A 20,507-nucleotide genomic window follows, 5' to 3' on the forward strand; every position below is an offset into this window, starting at 1 on the left:
TTTTTTCTTAATCTTTATTAGTTCAATCTTATATTCATGAAATACACACGAAAAACCAACTCGGAATGTATCACTGACAGATACTGCCGCAAGCAAAATTGTCGATGTCTATTTCGCACCATTGCGTGTTTCGAATTAATTAGCACCTTCCCCCTTTCTACCTATTACAAGAAAACGTCCCCCCTTTCATCCAGCTTTGTCAAGTCGCCTATTTGAATCTGTTTTCTCCGTTCCAAATCTTCCGTTGAACCCCTCGAGTATTTTAAGAGAATTTACGAGTTTGCTATCTACTGCTGATGACACAAGAATGACTGGCGGCGGATGACTCACGCGCTAGAGAGATTCCGACGAAAGTCCTGCTGTTCTTGAATGCTAGTCTAAACATACAGACCCAAGTGTGTCACCAATGCTATATAATAATCGTTGCAAAATTATTTTCGCCCCTGCAGCTCTGACTTCTAAGTATAAAGCAGTAGTAGGTGTTAAACGTCGCATGTGTTTGACGAGATAGGCCAGTTTAAAAACATGCTTTCACATAATTGCAGGGACCTCCTTGGCAGGAGTCAAGTCGACAAGCAAGAGCTTTTGGAGAGGAGTAATTAAAGAAGAATATCGTTACTATTTTTTAATCAAAAATATGTTGTTTTTTTTCTGCAAAAAGCCGATTGACAATGAAATGTGATTATATATAACATCATAACAATTTGACTGGACCTTGAATTATAGCAATCGTCGCTTGGGATAATACTACATACCGCGAAGTTTCGAGTGATGATCATTGAAATAAAAGTACCTGAATAAAATACTTTGAAAATCGACGAGTGAGGTCCGATGGTGAATCATCATGATCACTGGTGACGATGCTATTGGTGATGATGGACGGTTGTGGTGTGGTGGTGATTGTGACAATGATTGTGGTCATGGTGATGATGGTGGTGAGGTTATCACTCATGTGGTGGTGGTAGTGGATGTGATTGTGGTGGTGTGATTATAATGGTGATGATGATAATGGTGATGATGATGATGATGTGATGATGATGATGATGATGGTGGTGGTGATGATGATGATGATGGTGATGATGATGATGATGATGATGGTGATGATGATGATGATGATGATGATGTGATGATGATGATGATGATGATTGTGATGATGATGATGATATGATGATGATGATGATGGTGGTGGTGGTGGTGGTGGTGGTGGTGATGATTGTGGTGATCATAGTGGTGATGGTGGTGGTGATAGTGATGATGATGATGGTGGTGGTGATGATGATGGTGCGATGATGGTGGTGTTGATGATGGTGGTGGTGATAATGATGAATTGATGGAAAAGTAGAGCGTTGATAAGCCATGTCAATAACGAACATGATGATGATGGTGGCGGTGGCGATGGTGATGATGATGGTGCGATGATGATGGTGGTGGTGGTGATGATGGTGATGGTGGTGGTGATGATGATGATGATGATGATGATGATGATGATGATGATGATGATGATGGGGTGATGGTGATGATGATGATTGTGGTGGTAGTGGTGATGATGGTGGTGGTGGTGATGATGGTGGTGGTGATGATGGTGGCGATGATGATGGTGGCGATGATGGTGGTGGTGTTGATGATGGTGGTGATGATGAAAAAGTAGAGCGTTGATAAGTCATGTCAATAACGAACATCATACCACTGACAAAGACTTAAAATATTAATAGCATCGTTTCGAATCCAACCACCTCATATCAAAATTGACTCATGTAGTAGCAGTGTCTGGAATCCGAGGCTGTCAGGTTCATCCATGAACCGACTGACTGTACATTCTATAAATAGAGCGAATTCCCTTGTCCTTATGACAAACACTCAACTCTCTTGCCACTAATTAAACCATAAGTGATGATTCACCTGAACAATCCACCAATCCACCGACTCGCAAATTTATGGCTCTTAGGATTCCCTTACAATAAAACGCAATGAATGATGATTTAAATGTTTAATTTCAATTTCCATGACAAAGAAAGGAGAACTGAATCATATATCATTCTTGGGTTTCCATTCTTTTCCGACAAAGATATAGGGCTTGGCGAAGCTTCGCCTTCAGGGAATGATACAAAGAAATTATACATCACATCCCATGCCATTAATACTAACCGTGGACCTAGTAGTAGGTCCATAAACAAAGCAATCGTATTAAGCAAATTGGATGTACGCGCAAATGGAAAAATCAATCTTGTCTGACACAAACGAATACACTCCCAGACAATTAAAACGAACAGACGATGGGGTTTGGAAATGCAAACAATCATATTTGCAAATTTCGCGGTATTTAATGGATTATGTAGAGGATCGTCTGATATTATTGATGATGTTACGCCTCTCGGCATCACAGACAATGATCTAATCCTGTGACTCATGTTCAAGTCTCCTTGAAAATTACGATAATCTGTGCGAATTGAGTGGGGCATATCCTTTGGAATACAGGTATAAACTTGACACGTTCATGTTTTCTTTCCCTTTTCTAAGATTATTCTTAAGTCAGAATGAAGTCATTGTTCATCTCCCTGCAACCAGGTGTACTAAACACGTGAGTCATACGAAGGAGAGGATCCTAATTGCTGATGTACCCCTGGTAATGTATGACTCCTGCATATTTCAAGCGTATTACAAACAAAATAATCTAGGACTCACTCCCTTCGGTTCGTCATCATCAATCGACTGTTTACATCGGAAGTTAGATGTACTTTTGACCTTCATAAATAAAGTCTCTGAATACAACCGGCGTGCATTAATGTTTGTTCGGTAGCATATTTTTATTTTGGGTATCCGAGTTGCATTATCGATAATTGAATATCTCAGTTCATACATGTATCAATAATGAAATGTATATGTTTGCACTTCTTGAAATTATATATTTTACAAGCGAATTATTGGAAGATGTGTGATTGGATTTTTACATTTGCAACTAAACTCTTCATAATTATGGCTCATTTTCAAGATGATATGACTTGCATCTAAGTGGGGGGGGGGGGGGGGGGTCCTCCAAAGATTTTGTTTAGTATAATTCAATATTATTATGTGACTGTTAACTACACTTTGTTTATCCTATTTCTTAATGAATATATTTCAAAATTGCAACTAAATTTTCACACTTTAATTAACTTTTAATCATGAATATCTTAAATCATTATTTTTTGTTTTTGTTTAGTATAGTTAGATTCAGTATAACCGTGACCAGGGGCCCGTAACACAAAGCTTAGCAATGATCGTATAAAATTTTTCTACGATTGATTGCATTTACTACAATGTACAATCAATCGTGAAAATCAAGTGTACGATTAATCGCTAACCTTTGTGTAACGGGACCCCGGTCTCTGTACTTCAGCTGAACCACCCCCCCCCCCCCCGTCCTCCATCTCATTATGTTTCAAGACTTTCTTTTCCTGTTAACCAATTTCTGTAACTATTCCCCAGGTTCTTGTGTTCTTTCGTTACTGTTTACCCACACCAGGTTGAATGAAACTAAATACCATTGAATAAACATTGCTATGGCATTTGTGTTCAAGCTTATTTTACGCATTTTCAGTTGGCTGTCTTCTTGACATGATTTTGAGCGGTACTTTTCACGGATAGTTTCCCACCTTTTTTTATAAATAAAAAAATAATTTGAAATGAACGTTTTCATTGAAGGTATTATGCTTCGTCAAACAACGTCAATCATGGTTAGGATTTGGTCAAGGGTATAAGTGAAGGTCGATGGAAGTTGTATCATGACGAAAAATTTGACAAATAAGGTTCGATGTGAGAGGAGTGGCACAGTCGAACTACTCTTCAATTTCATGGGCTGTAATAAATCCTAATAAAGAATATGCTACGAAACACACAAAATAGTACATGAATTGCTCAAGTACTCCCCTCTCCTATCCCACCGTCGATCCCCTACATCTCCCCCTCTCTCCTCCTTTGGCTGCCCCCCCCCCTTCTCTCTCTTTTCTCCAATCTCCCTCTCTCTCCTTCTCCCCTTCCGACCCCTCCTCCACTTTCCCCACTCTTCACTTCACCAAATATACAACACCCATCCCTCCCCTTAACCCATTTCTCCTCTTCGTTCCCTTGGATGGCTCGACGCCATGGAATCTAAACATTGTTTCGAGGCATCGAAACCTCGGTGATCGCTCCCAGACATCCTAAGAATTCCAAAAGGCAATGAATGGTCGGTCAGAGGAAGCTAGCACTTGTATCTCTCTCAGCATCCCAGCAAGGGGAGTAGGGGCGCCTGAAGGGATCCCGAAGGGGGTCCTGTGGCACCCCATACCATGCATGGGCTGCAGACAGACAGGAAGTCAAATGGAACATAAAGAAGGAAATGAAGTACTTGTAGAAAGAAAGGATGAAAGAGGGGGGGGGTGAATAAAAAATAGAACGAATGGGGGGGGGGGTAAGACCTTCAAATCAAAGAATTACTTACATATGTTACTTTATATGTTGCATGCTTTTATATGTGAATATATCCCTTTGTAAAGTAAATGCAATTCAGCCTTTATGCTGCTATTTTCACTTTATAGCAGTGGCGTAGCTAGGATTTTTTTTCCTGCGGGGGCACTGGGGGTCCTTGCTTTTTCAGGGGGGCACCATTTTTTCCGTTGTGTGTGTATGTGTCACAAGGGCGGATCCGACTTTCGCCAATAGGGGACGAGGCCCGAAATTATCTTCACCTATATTTCCCCCGATCAGTCACTTCTTAGTTTTATTCTTATAAAACAACATAAACATGAAATAATCTCATAAATCTTATAAAAAGTGCGAGCGCGAAGCGTGAGTGATTTTTTTGGGGTTACTTTCATGTATTTTGTCCTGAAAATTTAATAATCTGTGCAATGTTATGTGTGATCCTGAACAAGATTCGTATGTAACTAGATGGTTACTGCGAACGCCAAGCGCGAGCAGAAATTTTTTATTAACTGTTCTAGCATTATCGAAAACGGACCTGTTAAGGACTGCTTACAGTTACCCACGAAGACGGTATATATTTCAATAATGCAAGTGCGAAGCGCGAGCAATTTTTTTTTGACATTCCGACCTAAAAATTGTTATTCTAAGCACTTTTTGTATTAATAAATGGGATAGGTATGTAACTAAACAATTGATGCGAGCGCGAAGCGCGAGAGGAAGAAAATTGAGATTTTAGACCTAAAAGCGGGACACTCTATTCATATTTTGTAAATCATAAATAGGATATAGTTAATTGGGTATCATTAATAATGCGATCGTGAAGCGTGAGCAGACAATTATTGATATTCTGATGTGAAACTGGATAATCTAAGTTTTATATTAAATTTTAATATAAAGAACATGCAGGCTATCGTGCATGTTTTAGATTTAGACCTAGAATCTGGGCAGTCTGAATACATTTGTTTAATGGAACATTATGAAATACACGTAGACAATATAGGAACTTGGCAAATCAAACAATTTGACCACGCAGCGTGAGCTTAAAAATGCTGATATGTAGACTATAAAAGGTACATTTTACAGCTAGAGCACTTAAATTTGTTGATGAAAAAAAATTGATGAAAGCTCGATGTCCGAGCTAAAATATATTTTGTATATTGACTTCAAAACTTGCTCCATATCAGCCTATTGAGCAAGATAAGAATCTCATCGAACAGGCAATTCTGGCGCGAAGCGCAAGCAAAAGTTTTATATAGTAACATGAAAGATTTGTTTTTTTTTGCAAGTCTTCCCTTCACATTATTTCATTCACTCGTCTTCCTCCTCTTATTTTCCTTTTCTTTTTTTCTTCTGTCTTCTTCTTTTCCTTTTTTTTCTTCTTTCTGCTTTTTTTTTTTTGCTCTGCCAATTTTTTTCAGGGGGGCACCTGGGGGGGGGGCACACCAAATCTCAGGGGGGCACGTGCCCCCCCCCCCGTAGCTACGCCACTGCTATATAGCCATTAAATAAATGAACCATTCAATACAAAAAATAATATCTAAAAACTATATATATATATATATATATATATATATATATATATATATATATAACGGTAAATGTTTATGAAAAGGCAAAGTCAGTTAAATCTTGACATAGATAAAATTGTACTTTTTTAGGTTTCCGTGCTAATGATATACGGTTTGGTTGTAAGATGAGAATTGGGTTAACAGTAAAAATATATTTTCTAAACATAGGGTAAAGGGTTTAGGTTGAAGAAATGTCATGAATTAACATATATATAGTCCAACATCTGCCCCTTAATTATCCAACCCTTTTGCTACGCCACATGCATTAAAATGAAAAATAATATTTCTCAATGGGTGGCGGGAAAGGGAGAGGAAGGTTAATGGTCATTCCTAAAGGCCGACACTGTTTAGAATAAAGTCATAAAAGATATTTGTGTGTCGTCTGAACAGCTGCGACTCATCTCCCATCGTCTTGTATCATATCCATTGATGTCATCCCCTTGAACCGATAGAAGAGTCAGGCTTCTCATGAACCCCGTCATTTAATGGCCAAATCATGTCTCCCGCTAAATATTTGTTTGAATATTAAAAGTTTATACTATAGAGTTAAAAAAAATTAAACAGATGAAAAAAATCAGGATGTATTAAAATATTTGTTTAAAAATCTATTTTGGGGACTGACAATACCCTGATGTTTAGATGGGATGATTATGGTCTGTGTATAGTAAGTTGTCGGCTCATTTTCTCTTTCTTCTGCAACTACTCATTTTGCATTAATATAATTATAGACCCTATTGGTAAGCCACCGTAACCTATAATAAATGAGAAATATTATTAAGCCGACATGATCAATATATCCAACGTCTCCATTTCAATATACCAATGGATTGGTAGCAGGACTTCAATACATCACAATTCTAGCAAGACCTTCGAAACTTGGACTACAGGCAACCTTAATCGGGTCGGCAAGAAAGGAACCAATAATTTCTTATATGTTTATTATAATTTGAAAGAAGTGACCCCTATACTTAATCCATTCTCCCTGACCTCTCTCTGTTGACATTTCTCAGTTCAAACTTGACCTAGGATATTGACCCGAGTCCCATTGTGCCGTCAAAAATGTATGTCAACAAACAAAGATGTCAGGCAAATATTGCCTTCTCATTTATCAAACGGCCACCCTTAATTAAAAAAAAAAGGTTAAAGAGATGAACGGTGTATGGATTGGGTTTGCCGAAGTCCCAAAGAGAATTGGAATAAATTAGATTGGAAGCTTCCATCCTCCTCTTGTGATAAATCATTATGTTGTCGAATATAACCGTTTTGATTTGCACCCCTTTCCATTTTATTTTTATTTTTTTCGCTTCCACTTCCGTCATGCGATTACGAGAAATTTGAATTATAATTATGTACCCTATAATAGAGATTCAAATCATTCCAGTTCAATTCTCCATTTCATTTCCATTCAATGATACAAAGTACTAAATCAGACGCATAAGGAATTGACATTTTAAAGAAAAGCACCATGAGGTAAAGCATGTGGAAAGGCATGATATTGATAAGACTATTTCAAATATTCAAATAGCTATTTCAAAAAGTTGAGTACTAGAAGTAGCTATAAACTTCTCTATAATTTAGTCTTCTCTCGTTCAAAACATTAATCTAACCGATTGCAGTATTTATCTTCACCATTACGGATTCACATCAAACCTCCAATATGTCCCTTTGTTGACAAACGTCTATTACAGAAACGCTTGACCAGTAAAGAAATCATTCATCAAATATTGACATGGTCAACAAACGAACCGTCTTTGTTGCCGATATTCAGGGCTATTATCGGTTGTCACTCTATTTTAGCCAAAAAAAAATTCGCGTTTCAGGCCCAAATTAGTCGAATATTATCTTGTATCATGGACCTACAACAAATTCCATGCTTGAATGCACATTGTCATACAGAAATATCAAACAAGCTCATGCTAAGTACTCAAGATTTTTTTGTAAAATAACAGGCTACACCTCTGGGTAAATCCGCCTGTTCAAGGGTTTCTGGAAACATCTTTAGTTTTCTTGTATCCTTCATCAAAAAGTGAGTGAAAAATAGGATGGAAATGGGGAAAACGAAACGTATTCTTGAGTTTGTATTTGTTTTTTGGGGTTAAATTTCTGTCTCTGTCTCACTGCACATGGATTATAGGAGTATTATAGGCAAAGTTTGAAAATATTGCAGATATGCAATGCGTTTTGATTTAAGAATTTATTAATATCACCGTGGGTCCATGATATCAAACTATGACTAAAATAAAATAATAATATCTGGATTTTATATGTATTGTCAAATTAATGTCTCTTTATTATGTAGGCCTAACATTTTTAAAAGTCCTTACAAAAGTGTATATCAGAAGTGGAGCTATAGGAGTGATTTGTTTTAGGGTGTGGCGTATCTATTATTAAGAACCTCTAGCTTCCTTGTTTGCCCATCTTTAAAAAACCTCTTTTCTTTCTCGCCAATATTTGCGTGATTTCTAAACTTTATGATACAATAACAAACACGGTAGTGACCCCAGAAATGTTTGTCTAAGTCGTTTTAATGTTTGCTGATAGAAAATGAGTCAGTGTCAATTAAGAGAATGGCCCTCGAAGGTCGTATCCTTCAAGTGTATATGTTTTCTTTAAAGATAATAGATTGAGAAAGGCTGATGAAAATGAAAAAGAGGGAGAGAGAGAGAGAGAGAGAGTGAGAGAGAGTGGGGGTGGAGGGAGGGGGAGGGGGGGGGGGGAGAGAGGGAGAGAGAGAGAGGTCAAGTTGAATATGAATTGAATAGCACAGCGCTGAAAATTTTACCATAATCTGATGTAGAATCTAATATTTTGCAGTTAGTTATTTTTTTAATAAGTTTAGTTCATTGTCGGTATATGCAGTATACGATGGTTATATCAATGTCATGTCTAGGTCTACTTGCTTATTATACACCCCTTAAATATTGAGAAAAAAGGAGACCCTTAATGAACAAGATTGGAAACAAAAAAGAAAAGACCTAGACCTATTTTAACAGTCATTTCATGCAAATTTTTTTTGCACAACGTACGTTTCTGTCCTGTTTATACTGCATTCTGAAAAATTGAATATTTCGCTGCATCCTTTGATGATTTTTCAAGGGCTAGTCAATGGATATTTCTTTTGAGAGGATGACCCCTGTCTCCTATAAATTCTATTTTAAGAGCCTCATCAACATTTATGATCCCATGATGGTATATCAAGAGTGAAGAATGATCTATGGGTCAGACGGATGCAGCGAGGAATCTATGATTCCCCGATGATATCAATCGTTGGAGGTTGCTACAAACGTTTGTAGGACGATTGCGAAAAAGTCGAGATGGCAATATTAAAAAATAGATGGAAATAGAGCGCTATACAAATGGAATTTTTATCTTGAAAATAGGAAAGTTTTTGCCAGACTTGGTTTAGTACGATGGGAAATGTTTAACGTTTAAATCCAGCGAGTATTGATTACTAGTATAGGGCCGACTTATCAATTTATTTATTCATTTATTTTCTTTCTTGTGTGAACCTTTTTGTTCTATTTGATTTGCTTTTTTAAAATAAAAGTGTCTTTATGAAGACTCAATAACTCCTGCATGAAGTTGTACTTTAAATTTGAAGGAATAATGGGCCATATGACTTTAAACTGGATGGAAAAATGTATAGGCCTGTGCCGTGGGTAGGCAATGGAGCATGTAATTACTGTCCAGGGATCAGGGCCCCAGTTTCACAAAGAAACACGATCATGGAAATTATTGTTGTCCTTGATTTTGATTGGCTGCTGAGCACATAAGCATCAATGGTAGTTATAGTGGCAAAGTTGCTCCAAAAAAGTCTTAAGTTCTCTATGAAAATAGCCCAAGGAGCACAGGTATTAGTATTTTTGTATTGAATTCAGCCAGCCAAGTTCCAGTAAAGAATTGACCCCGATTGTTTAAAGGAAATTAAATTTATGTTTTAATGATCACTTGTGAATATTATCGTTTTGAGAGACTTCATTAAAATTGAACCCTGATAAAACCACAAGAAGCGTGTTTGCTATGAACGCTGACCCCTTCTCCAATTATCGTGTTCACGCTATTTTAAGGACGCACAGCACAGGCCGCAGGATCTCACTTTTCGTTAAAAAGCAAATTTGAGCAGCAAATATTGATCTGCGAGTCGGGTCAAACCACCCAGTCTGCCCTCAAACCGACGGTGTCCAAACAAAATAGTACCCAAGTCCACGGATCAAGAGATTTGCTAGTAAAAACCTCTAGCCATAATTTGACCTGACGAGGTCATGACCCGACGCTAACCTTTCACAACAAACCCCCCTCTCATTGTTGATGAGATCCAGGTCCTCTTATAACGTCCAGGGGCTATTTGGTCTAGCTGTCCAGGCCAATTAGTCCAGGCCTGAGAGCGTGAGTACCAGTGACCCTGATACTTCATGCAACCGTTCCCCTCTCTCTCTGATCCCTCAAGGAAGGAAGGGGGGTGGGGTGGAATCGGCCATGGGAAACACCATGCGCATGTACAGTATCTTTCATATTTTTGAAGAAATTAGGGGAAGGGAGATGGATATTGTTTTATCATGGATGTAGTGCACAGGCCAGCAACTAATATGATCGTTTTCATTTATACAATTGAAGAGGATATGAATTTGTATCAGCTTACCATCAAAATGCCAACACAAACCACCATCCACCTTCTCATATTCTTCACCATCTTTCCATCATCACCTTGATCATCAGTTATCCGTATCCTCATCAATCATCAACCATAATCATTCTCTGCAGCATCATCATAATCACCTACATGAAAAATATGACCATCACCAGCCCACCACCACCAAAACTACCACCACCACCAGACCACCATCATCACCAACACCATCACAACCACACAGCCATTACCCTCATTAACATTAACATAACCACCACTACCACCACCACAGTCAGCGACAGTGCAATACCATTATCTTCATCGTTATTATCACGAACTTTGCTTCCGATATACTTTTCCTTCTTTTAATCATGACACAACAATAAACCATATTGGAGAAGTTGCCTTTCTGCTCTAAATTTGTTTGATATTATTTCAAAATATATGCTTTATTTCATTTTCAAAGAAAATTTCACATACATTGATTATTGTATGCATTCCTTTGAAGCACAAATATACCACATGCTTGCAGTAAATCGCGAAACTAACTAAAAAATATTATGTTTTTAGAAGAAATTCAAAAGAAGTCAATACTAATTTTCCTGTATGGAAATGTCTACAGATAAATAAAAAAGAATTAATCTAGGAGGAAATTTTTTGAGATAAAACAAACATGATAACAATAAAAATCTACCATAGAAATTTACAGCAAATTACTCATGCAAGTACCTCATCTCGACATCATCAAGGCTACCCAATATTGTTGCCATGACGTATTTGTAATCAGAATTCATTGCTAGAATAAAAGACCGTTTTGGAACAGTCATAAAACACGAGCAATAACCACAAATGTAGTATACATACATAATACAATCATCATAAAATTTCTGTCTGTATATATTTTTTCATTGCAAATCACCTCAATACAAATGAAAATCTTGAATTAGAGACTAAACTTTCCTACACACAGGCACTTTAAAAAAATAAATGTATGTATTTTGTAATCAATTATTTTTTATATAAATTTCAAGCATATGTTCAGAAGTCTTCTTACTAATGTAAATCCTAAATTGCAAAGAACAATGGAAAATAAAAATTATGATCTGAAAATGCACAGTGCAAAAACTTTCTTAGAATATCAAGATAAGCAAATATAAATACCAAAGGAAATGTACATATACAAAGACAGAGAGAATAAAACTCAAATCTATATCCTGATCGAAATATTGTTTGGATTTTGAAAAAAAACAAAACATTTGACTATAAATAATTCCAGTCTCTTAACTGGAATGAGCAGTCAAAAACCGCCACTGGTTCATCAAATATGAAATGTTTTCAAAGTATGGTGGAATGGTAAACAGAACAATGAAATACAGGTTGCTAGAACTTGGTTGCTACAATATAATCAAAACTTATTTTCAGCAAAACTGGCTTGTGTTTACATATCACTTGAATGAATGCAAGAGTTCCATGACAAATGTTTCCTCAGCATATTAAAATTGTACCCTTTCAGTAGCTTGTAACTTGCAATTAAAAATAAGCTACAAGAAATAAGAGTCTTGGACACCAAGTTGGGTAATATTCCCACACAAATCCCTTATTTTTCAAAAATGAAATATTCAAAATTTCTGATTTATATGCACTTCATGTTGGAATATTCACGTTTCAAAAGATGAATTGCCTGATATTTTTGTGCCTATGTTTCAAAGGAATAATCTAGTCCACACAAATCCCACCCGGCAAAGTGACTCTTATTCCCTTCCACGTACTCTCCTCGCTCAGAGAATAGCTTTTGAAGGATCCAGGTTTTGGAACGGTCTTCCCCATGATGTAGAACATAGTACCTCTCTCAATATTTTCAAACTTAAAATGATACTGATGTTGATTAATTATTACAATTTTCCTGTGTAGATTATACATGTATAGTAACTTTACAAATATTGTTAGTATGCTCTGGCTGAGTAATAGTGGCAAATGCAATTTTCATTTTAATGTTCACTCTTTAAATACTGACAGTTGTAATATTTTGGCATTTCTTTATGTAATCAAATCATTTTATTGGCCTTTCCTACATTCAAGACTTCATATTTTGGGGGGATCCTGCAGACTGAACAAGCGTTGCCTTTTTCATGCAGATTCCCTCATATTTCACCATATTTTAATGTCTTTGATTTCAAATCGCTGTATTATTAAATTCAGATGAATGAGGCAATGTCTAATTCGTACACCATGTAGATTCTTCTGTTATATTGTTTTTGTATTATGTTCATAATTATGTGAAATATGTAAAATAAAGTCAAATATCAAATATTTCACGATAGTTATCAGCACTACTAGCAACGAGCCATCGTCTGACTGTTACTACGATATCTGTCAGAGACTAGTGTAAATTAGCCAATCAAAACCAAGGATTTTACTGAAATTATCAGCGCTGACAATTTAGTCAATGCTGACAACTTGTTCAGGATTGCTTCAATTGGGGATGACCTCTCCTACAGGAGTCATCTTCAATTCAAGACTGTCCTCCTAGGTTAGAGAGCCAACCAGATTTCAGACTTGAGCTGAGAAGAGAAAGATGCAGGAGAGGAACGTGACTTGTGAAGAATTGCTTCCATTGGAGATGACCTCTCCTACAGGAGTCATCTTCAATTCAAGACTGTCCTCCTAGGTTAGAGAGCCAACCAGATTTCAGACTTGAGCTGAGAAGAGAGAGATGCAGGAGAGGAACGTGACTTGTTAAGGATTGCTTCCATTGGAGATGACCTCTCCTACAGGAGTCATCTTCAATTCAAGACTGTCCTCCTAGGTTAGAGAGCCAACCAGATTTCAGACTTGAGCTGAGACGAGATGAGAGAGATGCAGGAGAGGAACGTGACTTGTGAAGAATTGCTTCCATTGGAGATGACCTCTCCATTGAGGGTTTCTAGGGAATGAGAAAAAGAACAAAAGAAGAAACTAATTTCCTGCTACATAACCTCTTGAGATTAAGTAGACAAAGATAGGTGAAAATTATATGCCAGATTTTAGAATCAGTAAAATGATTCCTCATTTATGTTGATGACATCAATATTTGTATCCACCCCCCCCCCCCCAAAAAAAAAAAAAAAAATTGAGGCCCAATACATGTGTATACGACCACATGAATCAATGAAATCAGAGTGAATTTGCCTGGTTCCACACTTATGAGTTATTACACTATATACATAGGTAGTCTTACCTTTAATAGGCCAGTGTGAACTGTTTCATGCCAAATTTAATGTGCAGAGGTTTCTTATTATGCACTCTCAGGTCATGAAAATGCTTAAATGCTAAAGTGTTTTTTTTCTTTTGAACAAAATACACACTTTAGGATTCCATTTAGATATGATCTTTTTATCACTATTCACCAGGAGACTAGACTGTTTAATAGAGAGTTTAGTTGAGGTTAAAAAAGTTTGAACTTTTTAAATAAAATAAACTCAAGAAATGCATTTCAATCCAACAATAAGAATATCATCAATTTTAACGTTGGTGCAGATACAAAGCATAAAAATGTCTGATGTTAAATGAAATCGATGCTCAAACTCAGGGCTCCATTGTTTTCATCATATTACTTATGCGGTATTCAATCTTCTTTCCAGGTAATGTTTTCACCATATCACTCGTGCAGTATCAATCTTCTTTCCAGGTAAGCTTGCCTGCCAACCTGAATACCAATATCGGCTTGGATTATAGTATTAGACCATCATAACTGATTACAAATGTAATCTTGTGTCACTGACCTGTGGTTGTTTTTGTCTGTTTACAGCAGAATGTAGCGTGATCTTGCTACACGGTGTAGTAGTGGTGCTGAGAGGCAGGAGGCTGAATCGGACCTGTTTGGTGGTCAGCGGTAGGACGTTATGCTGTTCCTGATAGCCGGCACTGGACGACCGATGACCAGAGAACATATGACGGTCAGGACTGGTCAAGAATCCCAAAAGAAGCTGTGGAGTTGGGGTCAATGAAAAATGAGATGAATAGTCCAAGTCTAATCCTGAAATATTCAGCTTTACAGTTCAATTCATGTGAACATTCATTTTCCTTCCACAGTATTTTATTTCATTCTGTCTTGCTTCCCTTAATGATAATTCAAGCAATTTGCATAACATCTCCTATACTTCATTTCCTTAACTTATTTTCATATTTTGAATTAAAAATATTTATAGACATTTATTTTGCCAAACTCACAAGAAAGAACAAATGGGATGGCACAAATATCAGTTCCAACTGACAATATTGAAAAAAAAAAAAAACCAGGATCATACTTGTTAATCTTCCTCTCTTTTATTTATTTATTTATTTATTATTATCATTTTTTTATCATTCATTCATTTTTTTGCACTTTGACGTAAAAAGGACTTACTGAACTTCTGTGGACATGTCTGTTGAGGTTTGAGGTCATATGAGGGGTGAATACATCCAGGTCAAAGGGGTCAATGAACCCTTCTAATAGGTCTATCAGTCTCTGAAGCTGGCCAGTAAATTGAGAATTCTCCTAAAACAAAACAATGCAAAAATTACAATGAATTGAATGACGTAAAGCCATATTCCAACCATGCTTGAGGGAAATTGAAGTGGTCAATTACAACTCTGATTTCCAATGCTGTTCCATAATAGTTGTGCTCTTTACAAATTTGACCAAATCTATCCTGGAATATTCAATCATATCACAGATGAAAATTGTCTTCAGTATATTCACTCGAAAATAAAGTGATCGTTTCTTTCCAAACAAAACTGAACATTTATCAACCTAATAGTAATTGAATGACATTCAACAGAAGGAAAATCTAAAAATATAACTTGAAATCAAGGGAGAATTTCATGAAGCAAATAGTTAGTGATTTTATCTGGCAAACGTTATAAGCTACTAAATCCCTGCATCTGATTGGTTCAGAGCAAGTTCAACAATTAGAATCACTGACAAGTTACTACATGAAACAATCCCCTCAAAGATATAAGTTCAGCAGGAACTCACTGAAAATATAAGCTTCCACTTCATGTTAATATCACATTCTTCCTTGTTTACAAATCCAGTCCGAAAAATACCCAAATTGTGGATATCTTGTAAATTACTTGTAGATTGCAATCAATAAATTTCAAAGCTTGTCAATTACACACCTGTGTGTGTAAATTTCATATTGGCATTTCCTGAGTAATGTACACCATGTCAATCCAAATCACTTGGAATTGAATTATCCTTTTTTTTTCTTCACAGAGTGCGCAACAGCTCATTCGTGAAAATATCTGAAATAATTTTGATTTTGTTAACCAATTTCTAGAATAGAATGAATGCATATAATGAATTGTAGGATGTAGAGGTTACTAGGGAGGATCGTGCATAATGGGGATATGCAACATTTAATTTTTGGTTGTTTTTGTTGTAAATCATAACTATGGGAGTGTCAGAGTGACTAAAGTATAAGCAGTACATGTATATGTCAAGACAGAAGTTACTTTTCTTGAGGGGGAAGGGTGGAATGGTTTATTTGATCGAAATGCTCAATATGACTTAAATTGACCATCAAAATTAAACAAAAATAAATACTGAAAATGAAATTTTCTTGTGAGCTTCAAATGTGAAGTTCTTGAACTTAAAAATAAAGAGGGAAATCTTAGATGCTGAATTTAAAAAAATGTGGTAAGCTAGAAGCCCCCCCCAAAAAAAAATTATTAATCAATTAATTAATTAAAAACAGAATAATAAAACAAAATAAAAAATACAATGCACATATTTAGATAATATATGTTTGTAATAAACAACAATCCAAAAATAAAGTAGAAATACCTTCTTATCCTCGCCTCTACCAGACATGACGCTACCGATAAACCTCACATCAAACAGGAGCTGAAGGGCCTGGGGTTGGGTCAGTTTGGAATGACCATCACCTTTGACCTTTGCCCTTTCATCAAGCATAGTCTGGTATGCATTGAGAAGTCCAGTGCTGGTTGTATTCACAAGCTGGGATATGATACTCCTGAGTAACAAAATACATAATCTGATAATTGTCACTGTCAATATTGTGTGTAATGTATATTTGCATTGGATGTGAGCATGACATTTTTTTTTTTTTATACAGGACACTGTATGAGGTTTGGCATACATAACAGTATTTATCTAAAAAATAATTTCACGGATGGTTGGGAACTGGCTATATAAACTATACAGAAAAAACACTTTCTGTCTCTTAAAAGGTTACATACATAGTTAACATACCACCTTCATCACATTTACACAGTACATTTATGTAATGTTTGATGCTTGTGTTATATTGTACTCCTCTTGATGCTACTGACTGGCATTTATTCTAAAATTTGTATTCGAATCCAAACTCATGGTTACAACAAAGTATCTCCATTCATACATGTAGGCAAAACAAACAAACAAACAAATGAACCATAACACAAAACAAAAGTACCGTCTTGAACATCTCCACTCTCATTTGAAAAATTAATGTTTGATTATGTTTGTGATTGTAAAACCAATAAAACTCATAAATAAATGATAATAATAATAAAATTTAAAAAAAAATCAATTTTTGATATTGATACTGCAAGTTATATGCAACTATTTTTTTTGGTATACATCCTTGCTCACCTGGATAGTGCATGACCTCCTATTCTGTTGATTTCTTCACACAATCCATACAGTAATGATTGCACATACCAAGAAGACTAGAGAGAAAGAATGAAAGAGAGAAAGATAGTAAACAAGGGGAAAAATTAAAACATTTCATTTGAAAAATATCTTAAAAGGGGAATCCAACCTGGGTCATAAAATGTGTGAAAGAGGAGAAAAATAGGTAAAAGAGAATTGTAAAAGCTTAAAAGAAACCAGACAAGCAATACAAATGTTATAGCTGTTTCAAAATTTAGATCCCTAAGACTATTTAAACTTCAAATTAGCAACTGGGTAAGTAAATTATGACAAGAGGTAGGGACAACATTCCCTTAGGCCATGTACTTAATGTATTAGGGATTTGTGGTTTTCTCTTGAGTACCTATTCTGCTGGAGCAATAATCATAATCAAACATAGGTGGCATATTATTTAATTTCCTCATAAAAGAACTTTTAATTTGGGTTGGATTCCCCTTTGAAAATTAAAACAAAATCATTGGTACGTCTACTCGGCATTTCAAATAAAGATATAGACTCACATGAATGAAATCATACTTATCAGAGAAATGACAAATGATGGCAGATATTTTAAATTAGCAAGACATAGAATTAGTGTGAAGAAGAGAGGAAGCTTACTTGAACTGGAAGACGGATTTTAGATGAAACTTTCTTTCCTTCTTCCGTCTCTTCCTCAATGTCAATGGAATCCCATGCCTAGAGATAGACACAAAGAAAGATAAGGAAAGCTGTCTAATTAAAACTAATCAAGATATTAAAAGCAGATATGAATCAGCAGCCATCTCGTGCCTTATCTACACAAATATGGCCAGGGGCCGTATTCTGAAAATTATCTTAAGAGAAATATTCTTGTATCTTTAGAGGTACAATAAAATCCGTATTCTGAAAACTCTTGTATCTTTTCTTGTAAATTTTCTTGTAACTTTCACTAAGCGCTTACGACTTCAGAAATACAATGATGCGTTAAGTTAAAAAACGGCGCATATATCTCTGTGTGCAAGATAACATATCGAGATAAAAGGTATTCTGAAAATTCTCTTATCTTTGCATTCTGTTTACTTCCTTGCAAAATACAAGAAAATTTACAAGAGGTAGGGGGCTATTGTAACTTAATGTTGAATGCGATATTTGTCCGTCTGCAATAATTATTTCTTGCTGCAGCCCGCAAGAACATCATGTTTTACAAAAGGAGACATTCCAAAGACGTTATAACGGATTGGTAGACTTTTCAGCAATTGAAAATTGGTATTCGAGATGATGAATTATTTTCAGAGAAAATATGACTCTGAGAAAAGCCACATGTATTTTAGCACATCAGCGTACAAGCATAAGCTTCGGTGGCGCAAAAGATATTCCGCCGCATGTCAACATTGCGCTTGATTATTTTTTAGAAGGGACGCTTCTATTGGTTGACCGAAACATATAAAAAGTTTATTGGTTGATGATAAAATATTAGGCGTGTCACAGATAAAACAGGGGACGTCCTTACAGAGATAAGACAATTTTCAGAATACCGATTTAAGAGAATTTTAGCCAGCTGTTATCTTTCTGAGTTACAAGAAAAGTTAAGACAATTTTCAGAATACCACCCCAGGTTGGGAACCCACAATGCAACATTCTTAGCAGTGCAGTCTTGAAATTCAGACCCATTGGAATGATAATACACTAATTCACTCCACTAACTCAATACATTTATACCACAATAATTACATTAGTTTTTGTTACCAAGTAGCAAGGAGGTAAACAACTACTTTTCCTCTCAAAACAATTAAGTTTCTCTATACAAGCAAAATTGCAGGCTAATTTATTCTTTGCATTATTGATAGTTATCTCAAAAGGTATATTTTAAGACTAGCTATTCATAACACACAATGAATGAGAGACCACACACAGTATGCAAACTGAAATGACTGAAAGATGCGACTTACAGTGGCATTCTTGAGCATAGCTGAAGGTGATGTGTCCCTTAGATTGACATTGAATTCCTCTAATAGCTCTGAACTTGTGAATTCACTCCAAATTCTTTGAAAAAAGAATAAACATGAAGAGAAATATTTCTTCAAAATATGTGGAAGATGTGCATTAAACATAAAACATTAATCTCAGGAAAGATATTGCATTTAATTCTTAATTTCGTTTTATTATTCACTGTAATAATCATGAGTTTGATTGCATGAAATGTTGGGAATTCATTTATCTGAATTCCAATAAAGATATTTGTAATTGTCATGAATATCAAATAGGATGATGGAATCATGCATTACAAAAGTGTGAATTAAAATTGTTTTTAGTCTAGATTTATCATAAAAAGAATCTACGAAAAATGTCCACCCCTTAAATTCTGTTTACCTGTACGATTCCTGGCATTGTTCTTGGAATTTTGATTTGAGTTTACTCCATTCATCCTCAGAGGCCTATTGACAAAAAAATGAAAAGTATTTTACAACATTGTTGTGTGGAGTGAGACATGGTGCAATTAATCATCACAAGTTCAGGATCCTAAATTCCTTCATATGTTGTTGTTTTCTTTGTCTGGATATGTGAAATAGACAGGACAATATGAGCTGATATCAAACTATCATCAAGCTGATCACAATAATTGTTAAAAAAAAAAGCAGATTTGTATCAATTTGAAATCAAGGAATATATCTTCAAGCAGCCTAAGGCTTCAGTTACTGAATTGCTTATTTGGTCCCTTCTAATGGTTTCCATTGTGAAGAAGAAGAATGTAGTGGTTTCATGGTACACCATGTATTCTTTCATGGGCATATGTACATGTCTCTGATTGGCTAGGAACCTTGCATACGGCAAGGCACCGTGCAAACAGCACCTTGACAGAGTATATATAGCCTGCTTTCACAACTTTTGCTCAGTCTCCTGAAGACGATAAGAGCACACTTGTCGAAATGTTGAATTTGGGTGGTCTTTTTCAGGACCAGCATATGCCCACTGGTGTACTGTAAAAACCACTACACTTTTATTTGGTCCCACTTGTCGAAAAATTTGTATTGCTAACTTCCAACATCACTGCCTATTGTGAATGATGGTGATGGAAAATGTTGCTTAGTTTGAATAATATCATTTAAGGCAGAAAGATTATTACATTTATACTGTTGCAGCATGTGAGATCTGAATGAAAGTAAAATCTTTATCAACCATTGGCATAAATGGGACGCTCTCCAGAAGCTAATAAAATTCTGAAATACTTCTTCTC

The 20,507-nt window shown here is 35.9% G+C and overlaps 1 protein-coding gene across 4 annotated transcripts in view; it reads right to left on the reverse strand.

Annotated features, from left to right (window-relative positions):
• Positions 1-11,044: 11,044 nt before the first annotated feature.
• Positions 11,045-20,507, reverse strand: part of LOC129260982 (conserved oligomeric Golgi complex subunit 1-like) — a 41,887-nt gene continuing 32,424 nt past the window's right edge. For all 4 annotated transcript variants that reach the window (XM_064114643.1, XM_064114642.1, XM_064114644.1 and 1 more), the window contains exons 21-28: positions 19,643-19,707; positions 19,222-19,315; positions 17,912-17,989; positions 17,255-17,331; positions 16,445-16,634; positions 15,023-15,154; positions 14,400-14,603; positions 11,045-13,561 (exon numbers count right to left, since the gene is read on the reverse strand). In XM_064114643.1, the coding sequence (XP_063970713.1) occupies positions 13,427-13,561; positions 14,400-14,603; positions 15,023-15,154; positions 16,445-16,634; positions 17,255-17,331; positions 17,912-17,989; positions 19,222-19,315; positions 19,643-19,707 (975 nt within the window). In that variant the 3' untranslated portion in view covers positions 11,045-13,426. The remainder of the gene's footprint in view (positions 13,562-14,399; positions 14,604-15,022; positions 15,155-16,444; positions 16,635-17,254; positions 17,332-17,911; positions 17,990-19,221; positions 19,316-19,642; positions 19,708-20,507) is intronic.

Source organism: Lytechinus pictus, unplaced genomic scaffold, assembly GCF_037042905.1.
Source record: "Lytechinus pictus isolate F3 Inbred unplaced genomic scaffold, Lp3.0 scaffold_19, whole genome shotgun sequence".
Classification (NCBI taxonomy): Eukaryota; Metazoa; Echinodermata; class Echinoidea; order Temnopleuroida; family Toxopneustidae; genus Lytechinus; species Lytechinus pictus.